Source organism: Heteronotia binoei, chromosome 20 (genome assembly GCF_032191835.1).
Source record: "Heteronotia binoei isolate CCM8104 ecotype False Entrance Well chromosome 20, APGP_CSIRO_Hbin_v1, whole genome shotgun sequence".
Taxonomy (NCBI): Eukaryota; Metazoa; Chordata; class Lepidosauria; order Squamata; family Gekkonidae; genus Heteronotia; species Heteronotia binoei.
Window position 1 is genome coordinate 1,505,651 of NC_083242.1, and position 23,516 is coordinate 1,529,166.

General features: G+C 50.6%; 1 protein-coding gene across 1 annotated transcript in view; it reads left to right on the top strand.

Moving 5' to 3' along the window:
* Positions 1-21,343, top strand: part of CASKIN1 (CASK interacting protein 1) — a 143,209-nt gene extending 121,866 nt beyond the window's left edge. The window contains exons 14-20 of the mRNA XM_060260701.1: positions 2,544-2,641; positions 5,442-5,552; positions 7,572-7,673; positions 7,898-8,036; positions 10,693-12,819; positions 14,571-14,964; positions 16,404-21,343. Coding sequence (XP_060116684.1) covers positions 2,544-2,641; positions 5,442-5,552; positions 7,572-7,673; positions 7,898-8,036; positions 10,693-12,819; positions 14,571-14,964; positions 16,404-16,500 — 3,068 coding nt within the window. The 3' untranslated portion in view covers positions 16,501-21,343. The remainder of the gene's footprint in view (positions 1-2,543; positions 2,642-5,441; positions 5,553-7,571; positions 7,674-7,897; positions 8,037-10,692; positions 12,820-14,570; positions 14,965-16,403) is intronic.
* Positions 21,344-23,516: the final 2,173 nt, after the last annotated feature.

The following is a 23,516-nucleotide window of genomic DNA, read 5'->3' on the forward strand; positions in this document are numbered from 1 at the left end:
GCGCGGCTCTTCTCGGCTGGAGGACCCCGGCTGGGCTAAACATGAGGCTCTCCCTCTGCTGCTGCCAGGCCTTCGGCTGCTTCGGTTAGTGGGGGGGATTAGGGAGGGGAAGGGTGCCTGTCCCTGGGAGAGGGCCCCCAATCTGGCTCCCTGGCAGCTCTCCAGATGCTCTCGAAGGAACAGGCCGGCTTCCGGCAGGCGCAGAGCTGCTTCTCTGGCTGCTCTCCCTTTCTGATTTTTCTCCCTGTCATCGGCGTAGTGCTGCTTTCATTGGGGGGGGGGTGCTTCAGGTTCAGTGCCCTGGACATTTTGGCAGTGTCCCCCCCCCCCAAAGTGTCCTTCCTCCACAGGCTCTGGAATTGACCCCTGCTTTTACCCTGAGAGCAGAGATTTCCTATCCTTGCAGTCAAAATTTAGGGATTGCAGAGAGGGCTTTCGGGGGGGGTGGAATGGCACTGGGGTGGGGCAACATGGCAGATGGTTCTCTCTCCGTATCCCGCTTCTTAAGAACACGGTTTGTCATGTGCATTGTCAACACACAGGGGCTTTTCAGAGAGGTGTTGGATCGGTACGTCTGTGCGGTGCTTTGGGCTTCCTCAATTTGGGGGGGGGGGGGCGGGGAGGATCGCTGGCTGGATTTGGGGAACGGAAGGAGCCTCCTCTCTCCACCCCACCCTCTAAAATGGACCATCTGTTCCTGCTGAGGCAGGTGACCCAAACACTGCTAGCTGTCCCTCACATCCTGTGGCTGGTCCTCCAAAGAGAGATGCTCTTTGCACGGGAATTGTGCCCAGGATTTACAGGGCGGGGGAGGGGGCAGGATGCCTTCAAGGTCACCTTGGCTGCCATTTTGGCTTGGTTCCACCTGTGCCCTGCCACGGGGTGCTTCTGTGGCACTCGAGCCTTTGCTTTGCAGCTGTTTCTCAGACCCATCAGAGGGCTGGATTCTGAATTCTCTTTTCTCTGGGTCTCCCTCCACAAGGCTCAGCTCATCAGCTAGGCAGCTCCTGGTTCAAATCTTGCTTCGGCTTTTTTTAAAAAGATGGTCTGCCGGTATCTATTTATCACATTCCAGCCAGATTTTTTTTTTATCCCACGCTCCCTCTAAGGCAGCTTGCATCTCAGCCTTATCTGCACAACGGCCCTGGAAGGTAGGTTAGGCAGAGAGAGATCAACAGTTTGACATCCCTCACTAACCATCTGAGGTAGGACTTGAACCCAGCTCTCCTCAAGGCTAATCCCTTGCTGTAACCACTCTGCCGCGTTGGTTGCCACCCGGATGAAGAGGCCGACCCTTTTTTGTTCCCGTTTGTTTTGCTCCGTTCTCACGCGGAGTCTTTTTGTTTCATCCATTTTGTGTGTGCGTGTCTGATGTTTTGAATTCATATTTTTTTGTGCTATGAATGCAACAGTGAGAAGGTGAAAATGTAAAACTTGTCCATTTTCACGATCGTGGCTGGAAAACGGCATTTTCCTTCCCTGGCAGAGAGAGACCTTGCTGGAAATGGGAAATGTCTTATTCAATTGGTGGGGGTGGGGGGGGGCGGCTGTGATGTTTGAGCTGGTGTCCCGAACTCTTCACTCAGCCATAATCTCCTCCTCCACATGTTAATCACCCTTTGGGTGAAGAAGGACTTCCTTTTATCTGTTTTAACCTGACTGCTCAGCAATTTCATTGAACACCCACGAGTTCTTGTATTGTGAGAAAGGGAGAAAAGTACTTTACTTTCTCCATCCCATGCGTATTCTTGTCAACCTCTATCACGTCACCCCGCAGTCGACGTTTCTCCAAGCTAAAGAGCCCCAAGCGTTTCAACCTTTCTTCATAGGGAAAGTGTTCCAGCCCTTTAATCATTCTAGTTGCCCTTCTCTGGACTTTCTCCAATGCTATAATATCCTTTTTGAGGTGCGGCGACCAGAACTGCACACAGTACTCCAAATGAGACTGCACCATCTATTTATACAGGAGCATTATGATACTGGCTGACTTGTTTTCAGTTCCCTTCCTAATAATTCCCAGCGTGGCGTTGGCCTTTTTTATTGCAATCTCACACTGTCTTCACACTTTCAGTGAGTTCTCTACCACGACCCCAAGATCTCTCTCCCAAGATGTCAAATGCTTGAGAGCTGCAAAACATGAATGTCAGATGTTTGAGGGAAGGGAGGGAGGGAAGAAAGGAAGGTGGGAAGGAAGGTGGGAAGGGAGGAAGGAGGGAAGGGAGGGAAGATGGGAAGGAAGGAAGGTAGGGAGGGAAAGAAGGAAGGTGGGAAGGGAGGGAAGGAAGGAAGGAGGGAGGGAAAGAAGAAGGAAGGAGGGTGGAAGGAAGGCAGGGAGGGAGGGAAAGAAAGTAACTTTAATGCATTCTCCAAGCTGCTGGTTGTCTTGCCTTGGAGAAGAGCTTTAAAAAGATACCTTCTCCAAGCGGGCAGATGTGGGTGGGGGGTGGGCTTGGAGAGCCACACAGTCGTGTGTTTGGCCACCCCGGCCTCGATCAATCATGGCAGGCCTTCGTCGCCCTCATGGCTCCTCCTCCTCCTTCCAGGTTCTTCTCGGACGCCGAGCCTCAGCAGCCCTCTGTACCCCACCCAGCCCTATGGCGAGCAGCCGGTTAAAAAGGTGGAGCCCATGTCAGAGGGGAAGGTACGTCTCCGAACAGCCTGGGGGGGGGGGGGTGCATGGGCTGCTCTGCCCCAGTTCTGGTCCCTGGAGGCCAGCCTCGCCAGAAGCCTGGGAAGCAGGTGGCTACATGGTCCTAGAGAGCCCTCCAGCTCCCAGGCCCTGAAACCGCAGCCACCTGGGACTGTTAGGAGCCTCACAGAATTGCAGACCTTTCACCAGAGGCTTTTTGGCTTCCCAGGGACGTTTCTGAGGGTCTCCTGCGTCCATTCAGTCAGTAACTCCAAACACCAGAAAGTAGAAAAATATTCTAGGTTTATTTAACCTGTCAAAATAACAGAGTCTATGCTGGGCAGGAGCCCCTCGTAAGGCACAAGAGATGGCAAATAAAAGAAAAATATGGCTAGCACCACCAGTCCTCAGTTGGGGCAGGGGAAAAGGTTACATCAATAATAATAAGAAGAATTGCAGATTTATACCCCACCTTTCTCTCTGAATCAGAGAGAGCGGCTTACAACGGCTATATCTTCTCCCCCCACAACAGACACCCTGTGAGGTGGGTGGGGCTGAGAGGGCTCTGAAAGAAGCTGCCCTTTCAAGGACAACTCCTGCGAGAGCTATGGCTGACCCACGGCCATTCCAGCAGGTGCAAGTGAAGGAGTGGGAAGAAGAAGACTGCAGATTTATACACCACCCTTCTCTCTGAATCAGAGACTCAGAGTGGCTTACAATCTCCTATATCTTCTCCCCCCACAACAGACAACCTGTGAGGTGGGCAGGGCTGAGAGGGCTCTGACAGAAGCTGACCTTTCAAGGACAACTCCTGCAAGAGCTCTGGCTGACCCAAGGCCATTCCAGCAGGTGCAAGGGGAGGAGTGGGGAATCAAACCCGGTTCTCCCAGAGAAGAGTCCGTGCGCTTCACCACTACACTAAACTGCCTCTCCATGAAGACCAGCCTGCAATAGTATACAAACGTTTACTGCAAAATTTTATTTGTCAAGGTATCTCTCAAACACTAAACAGTCAATTGCTACAATAATTGTCACATAAGGAACGCTTGCCAACCTCACCCAAAGTCACCCAAAAACAAACTGACCATACGGAGTGGAAGTTCCTCTCAATGGAAATTGACCATACTGAATGGAAGCGATTACAAGCGTCGGCGTTTGAATTGTAAAATGTCTTTTGGAAGCTCGTAGAAGCAAATACGAAACGTGGGACAAAGTACAACTGTGACTGCGTCGCGTATCACTCTGGGGGCCTTGCTGTACGGAAGAAGTTGTCTGGAGCACTGGTCTCCTTGGAGAACTTTACCATTGGAATTGCTACCTGCACCCATCTGACAAGAAATTACGAACATTAATTCGTTTTTGAGTGACTTTGGGTGAGGTTGGCAAGCATTCCTTATGTGACAATTATTGTAGCAGTTGACTGTTTAGTATTTGAGCTATATCTTGACAATTATAATTTTGCAGTAAGCTTTTGTATACTATTGGAGGCTGGTCTTCGCGGAGGTTTTTCCCTGCTCCGTTATCCGCATGACTCTTTGTTGGATGCACAATCCCCAGCTGGGGGCAGGAGATCCCCTGGTTTGAAGGCCCTCCCCCCGCTTCAGGGTTATCAGAAAGAGGGGAGGGGGGGTCAAAAGTCTACTGACTCTCCATTATGGAGACTGGTCCCCCATAGGGTATAACGGAGAATTGATCTGCAGGTATCTGGGACTCAAGGGGGCTGTTTTTTGAGGTAGAGGCACCAAATTTTCAGCAGAGCCTCTCCGCAAAAAAAGAAAGAAAAGAAAACCAAATTCCAATAGGATTGGACCAAGGGGCCCAATTCTATGAGCCCCAAAAGAAGATGCCCCTATCTTTCATTATTTCCAATAAAGGGAAGGCATTTAAAAAGCTCAGTCCCTTGAAATGTGATAGCCAAATCTCCCTTTGGAGTTCAATTGTGCTTGTCACACCCTTGTTCCTGGCTCCACCCCCAAAGTCCCCATACATTTCCTGAGTCAGACCTGGCAACCCTACTAGAAGCTGTCATACTATACCTTAAAGGCTTCTGGTCCATCACTCCATCACCTGGTTCTTACTCCCAAGCTTGTTCCAGAGAGTCCATGCCAGGGGGGGTCGAAGACATAGCGTCTGGGGGGCCCAGACCCCAAGTGAGGTGTGTTTTCAGACTTCCTTGCCCCAACCCATGAAAGCATTAGCTGGTCAGGACATGCTTAGCTAATTGGCCCTGATAGGCTGAAACAAATTAAGGGGACACTCCCAAGAAGGGTTCTCTTTGCAGCCCAAAGCCGCAGGTGAATGTAGTTAAAAGAAGCACCTTGCTGTTAGCAGGCTAGGCCAGGGGCCTTCCAAGACTTAAGCCTAAGGCAAGGGTGGCCAATGGTAGCTCTCCAGATTTTTTTTGCCTACAACTCCCATCAGCCCCAGCCACCATGGCCAGTGGCTGGGGCTGATGGGAGTTGTAGGCAAAAAACATCTGGAGAGCTACCGTTGGCCACCCCTGGCCTCAGGGAAAGCGATAAACCCAAACAAACAGGAAGGTTTAATGGCGGCTATTCCTAATCGCAGCCTCTTCTCTCTTTGCATGGATCCTGTAGCAGCTGCATTGAGACGGAAGCAGTGCTCAGGGTTAGCAGGGCAAATGCACCACCGTAACATCCAGAGACAGCAGCTCACTACAAGTCCGTTCTGGCCAAGTCTTGGCCCTCCTTATTGCGAGGGCACAAGGCTAACAGAGGGCTGGTTTGAAAAGAGTCCGGCAGACAGAAAGTGCAGTTCCCCTCCGCATCGCCCTCTTTCTTTCTTTTCCCAGAGCTCGGAGGCCGTGTACCAGTGGCTCTACAAGTTCCAGCTGCAGCTCTACGCCTCCAACTTCATCAACGCCGGGTACGACATCCCCACCATCAGTCGGATGACGCCAGAGGTGAGGGAAATGGGTCGAGTTTTGGGAGGGGGCACGCAGCTTGTGCTCTTGGTTTCATCCAGCTGCTGCTGTTTCTCTTTTGAGACTGCACAGGGGAAGTGGATCAAAGACTTCTTTTAAAATGTACATTGGTTTTGGACAACAGCAAACCCTTCCAGTGCATCCCTCTTGCTTATTCTCTTTGCATGTCCACCCATTTCTCCCCTGATTCCCCCTCCAGGGAAGGTAAAACCAACTTTTTTCACCCACAGGATCTCTCTACTCTAGAAAGCGAGATTTCTCTGTAGCCCTTCATTCTCCCTCGTGTGGCAAAAGAATAGAATGGCATGCATGGAAAAACTGCTTTCTGGTGGCAATCCTTTTGTGTTAGTCAGCACTTGGGGCACAGCTCCAAGAACAGCTACTTACAGTGACATTTTTATTGTTGTAAGCCACCCTGAGCCCGCTTGCGGGATAGGGCGGGATGTAAATCTAAAAATTAAATTAACTTAAATTTAAAAATTTGGGAGATTTCTCTCCTTGCGTTGAATTTTCCCTGCATAATGTCTCTGAAACAAAGTTAAGAGTCCATTGGCACCTTTTTATTTATTTATTTACCTTATCTTTATCTCCTGCCTTCTCCACAAGCAGCATACTCGGGGCAGCTTACAATCGAACAACATCTCCAAACAATACAATTCTAAAATGACTAAAATCATTAAAATACAATCACAGCGGTGCTACCTAATGGAGAATTTCAAGACATTCCTCCGCAGGCAATTTAGTTTCAGAATTAATTCTTTCCAATTAGATCTTCACAGTTTACTTGTCACCGTCAGCGGTCCTGAAGACTTAATGCGATTTACTATAGGTGATATTACTCAGTTCTTGGAGGGTAAATGCAGCTCTCTCCCATCTCACATGTTGTAGGCCAATCGAAATAGTTCTGTCTTACAGGCCCTGTGGAATTGAGAGAGGTCCTACAGGGCCCTTATAGCCTCTGGGAGGGTTTTCCGTAGCACTGAAACTGCCACCAAGAAGACCAACGAAGTTTTATTCAAAATATTAACTTTTGTGTGCATGCACACTTCCTCAGAGAGATAGTATCCATCCATCCATCATCTACTGTCTATCTGTCTATGCATGCACACAAAAAGCTCATACCTTGGATAAAACTTCATTGTTTTTTTTTAAAATAAAACAAGTTTATTTCAATAAACAGATTAACATTCAGGATCATAGTCAAAACAATAATCGGAACTACGATCCGACGAAGTCAGCAGGTCACCAGTAAACATCTAAATGAACCAAAAGTACAAACAGGGCATAACCATATTAAAAACATATTAATGCCAGACCAGTATATCGTTTGCAGTTGAACCAAAATTCCCACAAGAAAAATAATCCAGAAAAGGGGACCACTTACCTAAAATAGTTGACCTTCGATGTGAAGTATGTCTTCTTTCTAAATTGTACATAATTTTGTCCAAAAGAAAACACCCCCAGCATTTGCTTAATCGGGCCACCAATGCAGGAGTTGAATTCTCTCTCCAGTGTAATGCAATACAATACTTAGCCTCCTGGAGCGACAAAGAAATCAACTCCTTCTTTAATTCACAAAGTCTAAAATCATCCCAAACGTTTAGGAGACAATTTTTAGGGGATAATGAAATCCTTACTCCTGTAATATAAAAAACTTCCAGAATGACTTGTGACCACAAGTCCACCACGTATGAACTTCGTTGGTCTTAAAGGAGCCACTGGACTCTTAACTTTGTTCTCTCCGTGGCAACCCGAATGACCAGTGCAAGGGAAGTGTCCGAGGTTGGGCAAGAGGGCTGCTGGAGCTGGCTCAGGACTGGCCTTAAAGGGGGAGGGGGGGCGTCTTAAGTTGGTCCCCTCCCCTCCCAGCTGTGCCTGTCTGCTCTTGTGACGTTCGGCGGCAGAATCTGCACCTTGGGTTGCGGGCGATTAGGGGAAAGGTGAGCTCGCAAAACATTTTTAATAGAATGACATTGAGTGGGTGTTCTGTTGCGGTAGGACCTGACGGCCATCGGGGTGACCAAACCTGGCCACAGAAAGAAGATTGCCTCAGAGATCAACAATCTCAGCACACCAGAGTGGCTTCCGGAATACAAACCAGTAAGAGGTCCCTCTTTCCCTCAGGTTGGGCTCCGTGAGGCTCAGATGTGGTTCTGTCATCCCTGAGGGGGCAGCCTCTTGGCCAGCTCTAAATAAACACCCCAAGGGTGGTCCCCGGGGGGAAAGGAAACCCTCCCTCGGCAGTGGCCCCTCCGTTCGCTTACAACTCAGACCACTCTTTGGAAGGCTGATTTTGTCCCTCCTTTCCCCCCCCCCTTCCCCAGGCAAACTTGGCTCTCTGGCTCTCCATGATTAGCCTGGGGCAGTACTACAAGGTGCTCGTGGAGAACGGGTACGAGAACATCGATTTCATCACCGACATCACATGGGAGGACTTGCAAGAGATTGGCATCACCAAGCTGGGTGAGGAGGAGGAGGCGGAGTCTGGGAGGGTGGCGGGGGGATTCCTGGCTGGGTAGTTTGGAGTTAGATGCAGAGGTGGCCAACGGTAGCTCTCCAGATGTTTTTTTGCCTTCAACTCCCATCAGCCCCAGCCATTGGCCATGCTGGCTGGGGCTGATGGGAGTTGTAGGCAGAAAACATCTGGAGAGCTACCGTTGGGCACCCCTGGAGTAGAGGGCTGGAATGAGGCTTAAGGACAGGACAGAGAAGCCCTGCTGGGTCAGACCAGGGAGGATCCATCTAGTCCAGCCTCCTGTCTCACACAGTGGCCAGCCAGTTCCTCTGGAGGGCCAATAACAGAGCAGAGACGCTGAGGCCTTCCTTTGAGAAGAACATCAGAAGAGCCCTACTGGGTTAGACCAGGGAGGGTCCATCTAGTCCAGCCTCCTCTCTCACACAGAGGCCAATCAGTTCCTCTAAAGGTCCAACAACAGAGCAGAGAGGCTGAGGCCTTTCCTTGAGAAGAACATCAGAAGAGCCCTGCTGGGTCAGACCAGGGAGGGTCCATCTAGTCCAGCTTCCTGTCTCACACAGTGGCCAGCCAGTTCCTCTGGAGGGCCAGCAACAGGGCAGAGAGGCTGAGGCTTTCCCCTGAGAAGAACATCAGAAGAGCCCTCCTGGGTCAGACCAGAGAGGGTCCATCTAGTCCAGCCTCCTGACTCACACAGGGGCCAACTAGTTCCTCTGGAGGGCCAATAACAGGGCAGAGAGGCTGAGGCCTTCCCCTAGGAAGAACATCAGAAGAGCCCTGCTGGGTCAGACCAGGGAAAGTCAATCCAGTTCAGCCTCCTGTCTCACACAGTGGCCAACCAGTTCCTCTGGAGGGCCAACAACAGGGCAGAGAGGCTGAGCCCTTTATAAGAACATCATAAGAGCCCTGCTGGGTCAGACAAGAGAGGGTCCATCTTGTCCAGCCTCCTGTCTCACACAGGGGCCAACCAGTTCCTCTGGAGGGCCATCAACAGGGCAGAGAGGCCGAGGCCTTCCCCTGAGGAGAACCTCAGGCCTTCCCCTGAGGAGAACCTCAGAAGAGCCCTGCTGGGTCAGGCCAGGGAGGGTCCATCTAGTCCAGCCTCCTGTCTCACACAGGGGCCAACCAGTTCCTCTGGAGGGCCATCAACAGGGCAGAGAGGCCGAGGCCTTCCCCTGAGGAGAACCTCAGGCCTTCCCCTGAGGAGAACCTCAGAAGAGCCCTGCTGGGTCAGGCCAGGGAGGGTCCATCTAGTCCAGCCTCCTGTCTCACACAGGGGCCAACCAGTTCCTCTGGAGGGCCATCAACAGGGCAGAGAGGCCGAGGCCTTCCCCTGAGGAGAACCTCAGGCCTTCCCCTGAGGAGAACCTCAGAAGAGCCCTGCTGGGTCAGGCCAGGGAGGGTCCATCTAGTCCAGCCTCCTGTCTCACACAGTGGCCAACCAGTTCCTCTGGATGGCCCACAACAGGGCAGAGAGGCTGAGGCCTTCCCCTGAGGAGAACCTCAGAAGAGCCCTGCTGGGTCAGGCCAGGGAGGGTCCATCTAGTCCAGCCTCCTGTCTCACACAGAGGCCAACCAGTTCCTCTGGAGGGCCAACATCAGGGCAGAGAGGCCGAGGCCTTCCCCTGAGCAGAGCATCAGAAGAGCCCTGCTGGGTCAGACCAGGGAGGGTCCATCTAGTCCAGCCTCCTGTCTTATACAGGGGCTGAAAGTTCCCCTGGATGGCCAACAGTGGGACATAGAGGCCAAGGCCTTCCCCTGATATTACCTCCTGGCACTGGGATTCAGAAGTTTAGTGCCTCAGAATATGGAGGTTTCCCTCAGACACCATGGCTAGTAGCCGCTGATAGACCTCTACTCCATTAATCTCTCTAATCCCCTTTTAAAGCTGTTTGTTCCTGTGGCCATCACTAAATCCTCCAACAGTGAATTCCACCTTTCAGTCCCTCTCTGTGTAAAGAGGTAGTTGTTTGTATCTTGGCCTGTTCTTGCTTTCTGATGATAAGAAAAAGAACCATAGATTTATACCCCACCCTTCTCTCTGAATCAAGTCTCAGAGTAGCTTATAATCTCCTTTAACTTCTTCCCTTGCAACAGATACCCTGTGAGGCTGAGAGAACTCTCACAAAAGTTGCCTTTTCAAGGACAACTCTGCAAGAGAGCTATGGCTGACCCAAGGCCATCACAGCAGCTGCAAGCGGAGGAGTGAGGAATCAAACCTGGTTCTGTTTGGTTTGCTGTAGTGGTTAAAAGTGTGCAGACTCTTATCCACTTACAGCTGCTGGAATGGCCTTGGGTCAGCCATAGAGGTTGTCCTTGAAAGGGCAGCTTCTGCGAGAGCCCTCTCAGCCCCACCCACCCCACAGGGTGACTGTTGTGGGAGGAGAAGATATAGGAGATTGTGAGCCGCTCTGTGATTCAGAGAGAAGGGCAGGGTATAAATCTGCAGTCGTTTTCTCACACATTCGACCACTACACCAAACTCTTTAACTGGCCACTCTGTGAGACAGGATGCTGGGCTAGATGACCACAAGTCTGAACCAGCAAGGCCCTTCTTACATTCTTAGAAAAAAGACGATTTTGAAGGGGGTGATTTTTAATCCAAGTTTGTGGACTCAAACTTTTCTATTCCTGGGGTTCTCTTAGGCCACCAGAAGAAGCTGATGTTAGCCGTGAAGAAGTTAGCTGAAATCCAGAAAGCTGAATACATCAAGTACGAGTCTGGGACCCTGAAGAAGAAAGGGGCACCGCAGTCGCAGGACACAGTGACCATTGAGTCCCCGCAGCAGGAGACGGCGGAATGCCAGTCCCCCAAGATGAGCACTTTCCAGGACAGCGAGCTGAGCAGCGAGCTGCAGGTGGCCATGACGGGTACCGGAGAGGAAGGGGCAGAAAAGCAGGCCAACCACATGGGGCACTTCCGCGAAGGGGCAGCCTTCCGGCATTCGGCCCGCCTGGTCCACGAGAACAGCTTGAGCGGGAGAGCAAAACACATGAGCAGCTCCCAAGAGCTGCTCGGAGATGGACCCAAATCGACTGGCGCCGCCATCTCCAGGAGCCAGGAGTATCTGGCAGAGGACGGGAAAGAAGGGCCCGCCACTCTCCCCAAGGAAGTGCGGAGTCTCCGACACGGCCACAGCGTCAAGCGAGCAAGTGTGCCCCCGGTGCCTGGCAAGCCACGGCAGTCTTTCCCCCCATCCGGAGGACACTACACTCCCCCGCAAACGCCCATAAAGCCCCGCCCGTCCTCACCACAGGCGCTCAGCATGTCCCACGCCACCGCCAAGGTGAAACCGACACCACAGTTGTTGCCACAGTCCGATCGGCCCATGTCTCCTCGCTCGCTGCCTCAGTCCCCCACGCACCGCGGCTTCGCCTATGTCATGCCGCAGCCGGTGGAGGCCGACGCCCATGCGGCAGGGCCCTTAGCCCAAGCCGTGCCGGTGTTGCCCGTCTCCGTGCCAGTGCTGTGCCTCCCTCCCCAGGTGGGGGACGGCGAGGAGGAAAGCGGCCGGCCGAAGAAGAGGGCTCACAGTTTGAACCGTTACGCCGTGTCGGATAGCGAGCAGGAACGAGACGAGTTGCTGGTGCCGGACGCCGGTCCCTACGCCACAGTGCAGAGACGAGTCGGGCGTAGCCACTCGGTGCGGGCACAATCGGGCAACGACAAGAACGTCAACCGCAGCCAATCCTTTGCAGTGCGGCCAAAGAAGAAGGGGCCCCCACCTCCGCCCCCCAAGCGCTCCAGTTCTGCCATCTCTAGCACCAATATGGGCGACGACTTCACCAAGGAGGGGGAAGAAGGACTGGAGTTGTCTCCAGAACAGCAGCAGCGGCGCGCCAGTGATTTCGGGGGGACTGTGGATACAGGCAGTGCCGGCAGCGTCAAGAGCATCGCTGCCATGTTGGAAATGTCGTCCATTGGCGGAGGGGCCCGCGGACTCGCCATGCAAAAGCCACCCGGTCTTGGGAAGAGTTCAGACGGGTACTACTTGCAACCTGGGGTTGCCGTACACCCGGCAAGCCCTGAACACTCTCGTGTTGCTACCGTGCTGGCCACTGTGAAGCACAAGGATGCGATTGGGCTAGACGGCGAGGTGGTGAATCGCCGGCGAACAATCAGCGGCCCTGTCACCGGGTTAGTTTCCGCTGCCCGCCGTGAGCGCTCAGACAGTATCAAGTCTGAGGCGACTAAAGATGGCGGCCCCACAGACCGACTGCGGGCGGAGCACGCCGGAGCCTCCCCGCAGAGCAGTTCTGGCGAGAACATCCCCTTTGCCGAAGAGGGCAACTTGACCATCAAACAGCGCCACCGGCAGATGGGCGTGGCCAAGGCCGAAGTGGGGGAGGCCTCGTCGCTTTCCCACCGCGACCTCGGCAAAGTGGAGGCCAGCGCCACCCTCAAGAGGAGGATCCGGGCCAAGCAAAGTCAACAGGACGGCATCAAGTTCCTCCTCACGGAGTCTGACACAGTCAAGAGGCGGCCAAAGTCGAAAGATAAGGAGCAGGAACCAGCGCCGTTGTCGGTGTACCAGAACGGCACCGCCACGGTCAAGCGCCGACCGGCCTCGGACACAAGCGGCACGGATGCCTCGCGCTCGGCGGATCAGCAGGAGAGACCGGACCGTGCATCGACGCAGCTCCCTGCAGAAGGCGAACCCAAGAAACCCGTGAAGCCGCCGGTATCTCCCAAGCCTGTCCTACCCCAGAAAGTCTCTGGGCCTCCCACACCCACCTCCAAAAAGGCCCCCATTCCGGGGCCCGGCAGTCCAGGTAAGTGTACTTTGCTGGAGAAAACTCTCTCCCTGTCAGGAGGCTCATGAGCAGGCTGAAGCGACTGATCTTCTCAGGATAGTCCTTTGCTGGGTTGCCTCTTCCTGTTAGCCCTGTCCCCCCAGTGCGTTCGTTCACCTTCTGCAGCAGTAGTAGCGGGCATAGCCAGTCCTTGTGCTAAATGGGGGTCTGTCTTTGTGATCACATATTTGTACATGGCAAGGTTTTTCCCTCCGTCTTCTGGGCACGGAGCAGGGGTCAGTTGGGGTGTGGGGGAGAGGTATTTGTGAATGTCCTGCATTGTGTAAGGCAGGGTGTCAAACCTGCAGTCCAGAGGCCGGATCAGGCCCCCGGAGGGCTCCACTCAGGCCCCCGAGCAACTGGCCGTCATCTGCTTCCTTCTCCCTCTCTCTTGTTTTCCTTCTGCATCACAGCTTGCTCAATCGCACAGGAGCTACAGAGCAAAACCTCCGTTTTCTCCATTGGCTGAGGCTCCTCCCCGTCCTGGTCCCCTGGGGAAGGAAGGAAAGAGCCAGAGCTTCCTTTGTCCAGTTCCCTGGATCCCATGGGAGAGCTACAAAAAAAGCACCTTTAAGACCAATGAGTGCTAACGTTTTAAGTTAAAAGTTTATATCTCTGCTGCCTAATCTTAAATAGGTCCACACGCGGCCCAGCCCGACAAGGTCTTATTTATGTCAGATCCAGCCCTCGTAACAAATGAGTTCAACACCCCTGGTGTAGGGGGGTAGTGTAGGGATGACCCTGAAGGTCCTTTCCGACTCTACAATTCTTCTATGGTTCTAAACCAGGGGTGGCCAAACTTGCTTAACATAAGAGCCGCATAGAATAAACGTCAGATCTTTGACAAAGAGATGATGATATTGGATTTATATCCTGTCCTTCACTCTGAATCTCAGAGCAGCTCAAAATCTCCTTTACCCCCCCACCCCACAACAAACACCCTGTGAGGTGCGTGGGGCTGAGAGAGCTCGCCCTGAAGCTGCCCTTTCAAGGACAACTCTGCGAGAGCTATGGCTGACCCAAGGCCATTCCAGCAGCTGGAAGAGTGGGGAATCAAATTCAGTTCTCCCAAATAAGAGTCCATGCACTTAACCACTACACCAAACTGGCTCTCAAGAGAGCCACAAGACCTGAATATCAGATGTTTGAGGGCAGGCAGGCAGGTAGGGAGGGAGAAGTGGAAAGAAAGCAACTTTAAATGCCTTCTCCAAGCTGGCTGACGGGGTGAGTGGGGGGGCTTAGAGGGCTATACAATATGTATGAAAGAGCCACATATGTCTCCTGAGCCACAGTTTGGCCACCCCTGTTCTCACAGGGGTGAGAACCAGTTAGGAGAGCCAGTTTGGTGTAGTGGTTAAGTGTGCGGACTCTTATCTGGGAGAACCAGGTTTGATTCCCCACTCCTCCACTTGCACCTGCTGGAATGGCCTTGGGTCAGCCATAGCTCTGGCAGAGGTTGTCCTTGAAAGGGCAGCTGCTGTGAGAGTCCTCTCAGCCCCACCCACCTCACAGGGTGTCTGTTGTGGGGGAGGAAGGTAAAGGAGATTGTGAGCCGCTCTGAGACTCTTCGGAGTGGAGGGCGGGATATAAATCCAATATCTTCTTCTTCTTCTTCTTCTTCTTCTCACCTTTCTGGGATGTTGGGTGTGACGGGATGGAAGGTGGCATACAGACCCAGCCACAGCATTCCCAGACATGGCCAGACACTGATGCTCTGTTCTCCGTTGCAGAAGTGAAGCGAATCCACGGCACTCCCCCTCCAATCTCCCCCAAGCCTACGCCTCCCCCGACCGCCCCCAAGCCGAAGGTCCACGCTACCCTCCAGTCGGCAAGTGCCAGCTCCACGCCTGCGCCATCCCCTGCCAAGCAGCTGGCTCCTACCATCAAGCCATCAAGTACTCCCCCGTCGCTCTGCTCCAGCCCGGCTAAGCCCCTCTCGCCAGGCGGGCCACCCCCGCAGATGGTACCCGTCAAGCCACCACGCTCTTCCATCGCAGGGCCTTCGACAGAGAGCATCAGCGCAGAGAGCGCGCATCAGAAACTGGAGGAGACGAGCGCCTCGCTCGCGGCTGCCCTCCAAGCCGTGGAGGAGAAGATCAAGCAGGAAGACGGGCAGGCATCCGAGTAAGGGTGGGAAGGGCCCGAAATGGGTCCGGGAGGGGGTGGGGGTGGGCAAAGGAAGGCCAGAACCCAGAGAAGATACCTCTATGCCTGTCTCAAGATGCAGGGGGTAGGAGCTTCGTCTTCTGTACCTGATGGGGCTTTGTTTATTTAAATGCATCGGTTTAGACATTTAGACGTCGCCCTTCCTCGTGGCTCAAGGAGGCTTACGATAACAGTTAAAAACGTTTTCAACAGAAGCAAAAAATAAAATAGCAAACCCTCCATCTCTCCTCCGCTGTGCAAGATGGCTGCCAATTCAGTCCTTCTCAAAGACCCTTCTCAAAGGTTGAAGGAGCTGGGCATGTTTAGCCTGGAGAGGAGGCGGCTGAGAGGTGATAGGATCACCATCTTCATGTACTTTAAGGGCAGTCCTATAGAGGATGATGTGGAATTGTTTTCTGTGGCCCCGGAAGGTAGGACCAAAACCAACGGGTCGAGATTAAATTGGTAGAGTTTCCGGCTCAACATCAGGAAGAACTTCCTGACCGTTAGATCAATTCCTCAGTGGAACAGGCTTCCTCAGGAGGTGGTGGGCTCTTCTTCCTTGGAGGTTTTTCAACAGAGGCTGGATGGCCATCTGACAGAAACGAAGATCCTGTGGTTTTAGGAGGAGGTGTTTGTGAGTTTCCTGCATGGTGCAGGGGGTTGGACTAGATGACCCTAGAAGTCCCTTCCAACTCTATGATTCTATGACCCTGTCAAACAGGTAGGCCTCATAACACCTCCTGAAGGTCCCCAAGGAGAGGGACCCCCCATCACGTCTTCAGGTAGCCCCTCCCACAGAGCCAAGGCCCCAGTGGAAAAATCCAGGCTCTGGTTCCTTCCAGGCAAGAGAGAGCCCACAGATGGCTGCCTGACGAGTGTAGTTAGGCCCTTTGGAAGGAGACAGACCTTCTGATCTGCACGTTCCAGAATGAGAAGGGCTTTAAAAGTCATCATCAGCTCCTGGAACTGAACTCAGAAACAGACCGCCAGCCAATCCAGGTGTTTCAAAACGGGCACTGTCGGGGTGGAATTCTAGCAGGAGCTCCTTTGCATATTAGACCACACATCCCTGATGTAGCCAATCCTCCAAGAGCTTACAAAAAAGAGCCTTGTAAGCTCCTGAAGGATTGGCTACATCAGGGGTGTGTGGTTTAATATGCAAAGGAGCTCCTGCTAGAATTCCACCCCTGGGCACTGTGTTCTTAGCTGCCGGGTAGCCCCTTAGAGCTGTTGGCCTGCTGCATTCTGGGCCAATTGTAGTCTTCAGGTTGTCTGGAAGGGCTCGGTCAGAAATGCCTACAAGATCTCAGAGGAATGGTGGGAAACAAATAGCGATCGTAGGGGGAGTCCTTCTTTGGTTGGTGGGCACAGCTATCATCCTTCTAATCCATCTCTTTGGCCTCTGTCCCCCTCAGCTCTGCTGCAGAATCCAAGAGCACCGTCAGCATTCTGGATGACATCGGCAGTATGTTTGACGACCTCGCCGACCAGCTGGACGCCATGTTGGAATGAGTGCTGGAGAACAACCCAGCCAACCCTCAGGATCTGCCAAGGGCACAAGGGCACAATCATCTCCACGAGTATCGTCCCTTTCCCCTTCCCCCTTTCCCCTCCCCGCCGTCTTTTGAGGTTTGCACAAAGAAGATAAGATTACCTCAGGATTGTGCTGAAAACAAACGGAGATGCTTGGGAAAGGCTTTCCTTGGGACCAGTTTTGCTGAAGCGAAACACGATAACGAGAAAGGGAATCTCTCCTGCGTGTGTCCTTGTTTTTCTACCTAACCGACCTGCTGACCTTGGGGGAAAGAAGGACAGCTGGAATTCTCCTCCAAATAAAGCAGAAAGCAACCGTGCCTCTTTCCGGCCAGGAGCTTCCTTGTCCGTGGGCTGAACGTCATCTTGCAACAGTCTCTAGGCCAGATGGCGGCCAAGTAACTTGCTCCCCTCGGACTGCCGTGCGTGTCTCTTTCTCGTTTAACCGGGAAGGTGTCCCTGTTCTCTCTCCGAGATCAAAGCCCCCCCCCCCTTTCTGTGACAGTCTCAACAAGTGATCAGAATGTGGCACAACTAAGTCTTCAGTCTTTTACTGCTGACTGTTCTCGTTATCCCTTTGGGTTGACGTTTTGTCCCGGTGACCCTCTTGCCTTTTGTGTCGGTATCGTTCCAAGACTGAGCGCTGCCCTTCTTGCGTGCTCCTGCTGTCTCGGTTCCTGTGCCTGTCTGCCGTTGTTGGGGTGCGGGGAAGGAAGTGCTGGAAGAGGAGGGGCAGGAGATGCCCAAGGGAAGCCGCCAGCCCAGGGCGAGGGGGTGGGGCTTTTGGTGGGCTGCATGCTTCGTTTCTTTGTCCCAAAGGTGTTAGTCTTCTCCTGGTGACGATGAAGCTTGTAACTGTGGGAAGTTTTGTTCTGTTAACGAGTCCCATTTGACAAATAAGCTCCTTTTTTTTGGGTTTTGTTTTTGTTTGTTTGCCTCGTTGCTGGCGGGTGCCGTACAAAAAGCTTTGGTATGTTTGCATGATTGATACGGTGTTGAAACTTGAAAAGCGAACAAAAAAAAAAAGGAAAAAAAAAAGAGACATTCTGACTGAATCCCCCTTGTAAATACACCCCGGTAGCTGTTGCAGCTGCCATAGAAGAATATTTATTCCTGGGTTTTTTTGGTGGGGAGGGTGGGGAAAAAGGTTAAAATATATCTCCGGGCAAATAGCAGTTGTGGTTCTGAGCATGAGGGACTTCTGATTGCACTTTTTCTCTTTGTTTCCAAAGAGCTCGTCACCTGATTGGACAATGAAACCTTCCCTTACCTACCTTCTTTCTGGGAGGGTGTGCACAGGTGCAGGGAGAAGAGCTGAGTAGACAGTGGGCAGGCATGGGCAACTTACCTTAATCACTTTTTGTGGAATATCTGGTCACCACACAGCAGTGCTGGCAAGGGTCCAGAGGTGTTTGGCAGTAGAGACCCTTCCTATTGGGGTTTGGCGACTGGAGACCTCTCCATGTACTAAATGCAATCAGCAATCTCAAAAGTTTCTGTCAAGAAGGGTACATTGGAACATCGATGAGATAATTCGGACTCTTTGGTCCTCCTTGCCCGTACCAAGCATAGGCAGTCGGCCCGCTATGTTGACATGGGGTGTTGTGAGTTAGGAAAGACACTCTGTGGGAAGACGAGCCTCGCTAAGGGCTGCAGTGCTGTGCATTGTGTGTCCAAGGAATGATAGCTTCTGAATGTGTGCCGTTGTGAATAGCACAATCTTGATGGTTACCTGCAGTATCCACAACTAAATGTTGATGGTTGGAGAGGGGACACAGTAGCGGGGCTGAGCTGGCCGACTGGTACCAGGCTTTTTCTCGTAAGGTGATGTTTATAAGGTTGAGGTTCTCTGTTGCTGTGGAGTTAAAGGAGAGAGGTTACTAAGGGAAGATTAGGCTGCAGGGACCATGGAACTTGGCCCAAGAAACAATAACTCTGTAGAAGTCTTGAGCATGTCATGATGGTCCACCGTTATGGCCTTGGACTCAATAAATCCCCCTATTTCCCAGTTGCAGTGGGAAGTAGGAAATCGAGTCAATGGCCAAAGGTTGATGGGAGGCATAGTCACTCCATATGGATCCACAAGGATTCTCTCTCAACATATGAGGCCCCATGGCCACTTCTCAATGGGCATATCTTATCTTAGACAAGCACAATCTGGGAATTCCAATAATGGATTACCCATCCTTACAATGACATGAGAACTCCGGTTCTTAGAGCACCGATCAGCCGCTTTCTTTCCTAGTGGCATTTCTTGGCAATGAGGGGCCCCTCCTTTTCCTTATCACCGTTAAAATTATCCCCACCTTGGTGAGATTTGTCATCTCTTTTTGCCACAAGAGAGCTAACGGCTTTCTTGGAAGCGGCATTCAGTTCAAGTTATTCCCAGCACTGAACTTGATTCACTTTGTTATGGGTTGATTCCTGAAGACCTCTCATCCAGAATATTTGAGGTCGCTTCTATTCTGCCCCCCTCAGCCCCGTGGCTATCTTGGTGGTGGATATCATTAGACCTTTTGCAAGTCCCTTGAGGTTTCTCGCTTGTGGACCCTTAAAAGTTCTCCATCAGAGATTGAACAGGTTTGCAGAAGTTTGTCCTTTTCACAATTAGGGTTTGCTTCCAGAAACGCTACAATAGCATAAGGCTTAGCACCATTCCTCTAGTAGATCTCAAATGCTTTGTTACGGTGCTTTTATACCTCAGTGAGCCCAGAAGTCACGTCACGCAGTCAAATTCTAACAGGTCCCATTAGCTTCACCGTTGCTTAGATTTTTTTCCTGATCATCTTCTGGTTTCTTAGATACCCTTTGTTGTCCAGAGAGACAAGTGGTCTGGAGAGACGAGTAGGTGCTGAATTCTGATCTCCCAGGCATGCATAACGGGGGGTGGCATCTTCCCCTCAAGTATGGGTCCACCAGTTACTAAAACTTTTCAGCCCCTTGTTGGCTTTACCCCTTCAGATGTTAGTAATAACAGAATCTGCAGCTCTCACCTCTTTTCTCTTCCTTGCATCAACAACAGTATAAGCGCCCTAAATCATTTGGACACAATTGAGAAAGAAGAGTCCACATGGAATGTCTGCCATTCCCTTCCAGATTTCAGGCCCCCTACGCCTCGAGCTTTCACCCCAATGAGTATTTTGTACCGTTACTGACGGCCAGCGGCCTTGACAAACCAGTGTTTACTTGGGCATTCGCTGCCTTTAGGCCGAGGGGCCTGATTCTCTCCTGAGCTTCCATGAGTACATTTCCCTTGTAGAGCTGTTGTCTTGCTTTGCAGACGCAGGGTCCTGTTTTCTAACCCTCCCCAGCCTGCAATTTGGGGCCTCCTTTAACCCTCTGGGGTCCTTTGCCCTCTTCCTTTCTTGGGGTCCTACGAGAAACAAACTAGAATCCAGAAAGTTAGAAATGCTGACAGCAGATCCTGCCTTAGATTGGGAAGCAACCGGTTTTGCGTGCTTGAAAGCACTAAATGAAGACCAGCCGCTCAGGAAATCCCTCCTTCCCCTCTTTCTCCACTACCCCTGGGCTGCTTTTTCCAGAGACCCTCCAATTCCTCCCGACTCAGCTACAGACCCTGAGTCACAGACCCCTAGGGTTAATAGGTGACATTTATTAATCGTGCTGTGGGCAAAAGCCCCCTTATTTCAGCTGTGCAAAATGTGGAGAACAAAATCCACATTTTTTTTTTCTTTTAGAAGGGTGTAAAGGGTTAAGGAAAAAATAAGCTATAGAGTATTAAATTATTGGAGAAGAAAGATTATACTGAGTGATTTCCCCCCCCCCCTCCCTGAGAAAATTAGCAAAATGAAAGGACTTTAATATATATTTAAAAAGAGTTAATATTATCAATTGTATATTAAAACAGTTTTAAAGAGAAATTGAATTGAAAGAACTGGAGTGGAGCTTGACCATTAGACTTGTCCGAACCTCTGACTTGTGGTGAGACCATCTTTACAAGTAGCACAAGGTTTTTAAAGGTACCGTTACTTTTGTTTTCGGGGAGTGCAAAAATGTTTCTGTTAACACGGGCTTGTGTTTTTTCTTCTTCTTTGCCATGTTCTTTTCTACACCATTTTAGCAAACAGCAAAAGACGTGCCTTCCTTTATGAATTATTTGGTACAATCTCGTCTCCTACCAGTGTGTTCTTTTTTCTGCGTTCTGCTTTTTAAAAAAAAAAACTGATAAAATAAAATCAGGGTGTGGATGTGTGTGTGTGGATGTAATTTTGACACACAAGCATCTCTGTACACACAGGAATTTCTCTGGGCTAGAAAATGGCTTTTAAGTTGGGAATGCCGTTCTGGTTGATTCTTTTGCGCTATCTTTTTCTTTTCTTTTCATTTTTTGTTTGTGTGAGAACTGGGTGGCCACAGGTGAGGCTGAGTGAGGGCGTGTGGGGTTCACCCCTCTCTTCTCCAAGTACAGATAAGTCTGTCTTTGCTGATCTCCAAAATTTGTCTGGCACAACTTTATTAAATAAAAAAATACTTTAAAAGAACAAAATGAAATGACCACATGAATATATCTGTTGTAAAGAGAGAGAGAGATTAAACAAAAAAAAAAGCTGTATCTTAAAAAAAAAGTATTCCAAGATTCTTATGCTGGATATATATGTGTAATATATATATGAAACATATATTTTTATTAAGTTATGGAACCTGTATTGTATGTCCATTCTGTCTAAGCTATGCATCCTGATGCCGACCTCCTTTTCTTGCCTCTGACGTCCCACCTACCTGTATTGTGGTTATTATGAAAAATAATATTTGATGGCTATTCGTGGTGCTGTAAAGAACTTTGCTTCTATTTAAAAGAAAACAGTTGTGTGTGGCCTCCATTATTTGAAAGTGGGCTGTCTTTGGGGCGGGGAGGGGGGGGGAGAGGAACCTAGCAAGATCCTCCCAAGGAGTGGTACCCTCTGATGCTATGTTTTTTTCAGGAAAGTGAGTGAGCCTGTTGAAGAAAAAGAAGATGAAGATGATATTGGATTTATAGCCCACCCTCCACTCCAAATCTCAGAGCGGCTCACAATCTCCTTTACCTCCCCCCGCCCCCACAACAGACACCCTGTGAGGTGGGTGGGGCTTAGAGAGCTCTGACAGAAGCTGCCCTTTCAAGGACAGCTCTGCAAGAGCCGTGGCTGACCCAAGGCCGTTCCAGCAGCTGCAAGTGGAGGAGTGGGGAATCAAACCCAGTTCTCCCAGATAAGAGTCCGCACACTTAACCACTATGGCTAACCCAAGGCCATTCCAGCAGCTGCAAGTGGAGGAGTGGGAAATCAAACCCAGTTCTCCCAGATAAGAGTCCGCACACTTAACCACTGTGGCTGACCCAAGGCCATTCCAGCAGGTGCAAGTGAAGGAGTAGGGAATCAAACCCGGTTCTCCCAGATAAGAGTCCGCGCACTTAACCACTATGGCTGACCCAAGGCCATTCCAGCAGGTGCAAGTGGAGGAGTGGGGAATCAAACCTTGTTATCCCAGGTAGGAGTCCGCGCACTTCACCACTACACCAAACTGGCTCTCTTCAACGTTATACGTGTTTAGTGCAATCAAGTCAATTCCTTATGACAACCTTATGAATTAATGTCCTCCAAACATCCTATTCTTAGCCGTGCCCAGGTCTTGCCAATGTCTCCAGTGTTATTCCCCTTCAAAAATCTAGTGAAAGCATCTGATCGGCAAGATGCATGGAGAGGTCTACATCCTAATGACAAACACTTTGTTCATCTTCACGCATCCCTAATGGTTTCTTTTGAACAGGCCTCCTTGGACTTCTACAACTGAAACGTCAAACACCTCACAAGCAGAATATGGTTGGAGCACACACGAGTTATCGTTCTTGTTAGGCCAAACGATGGGACCTGATTGGAAATGAAATTGTTCGTGTTAAATAACAAAGTATGGGACACACTTTCTCCTCAAAGTCTACGTTATTTTGAGGATAGGTCTGGTTGTGAGGTCCCCTTTCCAATGGAATGGGGTGCTTGGAAAAGTGTCACATGTGGTAATTGTGTTAGTATAACTTACAGAGTTAAAAAAAAAAAGAGAGAGAATCGCTTGGTGAAGTATAGGTACCTCAGATGAAACACAAGTTCACCAAAAGAAAAAAAAATATGAAGGAGGTAACGCAGTTTGAGAAGACAATAATAAATTGCTCTTCTCACTCTTGTAAAGCTATACTTTATATAGAATATGGGGAATATTCTAGAAACAATTGTGTGTGTAAATGTGGGAAAGACACACAAGGAGGCCTTGGGTCAGCCATAACTCTCGTAGATTTGTCCTTGAAAGGGCAGCTTCTGTGAGAGCTCTTTCAGTCCCACCCACCTCACAGGGTGTCTGTTGTGGGGGAGGAAGGTAAAGGAGATTGTGAGCCGCTCTGAGAGGTATAAATCCAATATAATCTTTTACATATCAAATCTTGCCTTTCCAGAGGAGCCTGAACGTTTGTCCCAAGGTTAATCTGCTCATCATGAAGATATTATAGTCAATAATTGATGGTCGCCCTCATTAGGGAGGGAAGAGGGTGAAATCTCATTAGAAGATCAGTGCTGGTGGATTAATTTTCCTGTGCGACACTTGTCAAAAATGAAGTTCTGAGCACATCAAATATCACTGACCCAGCCCGTGATTCTAGTGGAGGGAATTTAATAGAGGAAATCAATTCTGCCTTTGTATTTTGCAGCTCTGAGAACTGGCACTTTAAAAAAATGCTGTAAATGACAAAAGTTCAAAATGAATAGCTGTGTTGGACTCTCTAGCAACAGAAACTGTCTGCAGAATCCACAAACATCTTAAAGACTAACAAAATTTGTGGCCGGGGGTGAGCTTTCATGAGCTTTCAGGTACAGCTAAAATGTGAGTCCATCTGTCCTTTATATTGGAAAGTGGGATGATTTCAGATACCAAATGACATTAGCAAGCAAATGAAAATAACAGGTGTAAGGCTTAGGTGTGCTAGGCAGAGAGGTAGTAGGCGAGGAGAAAGC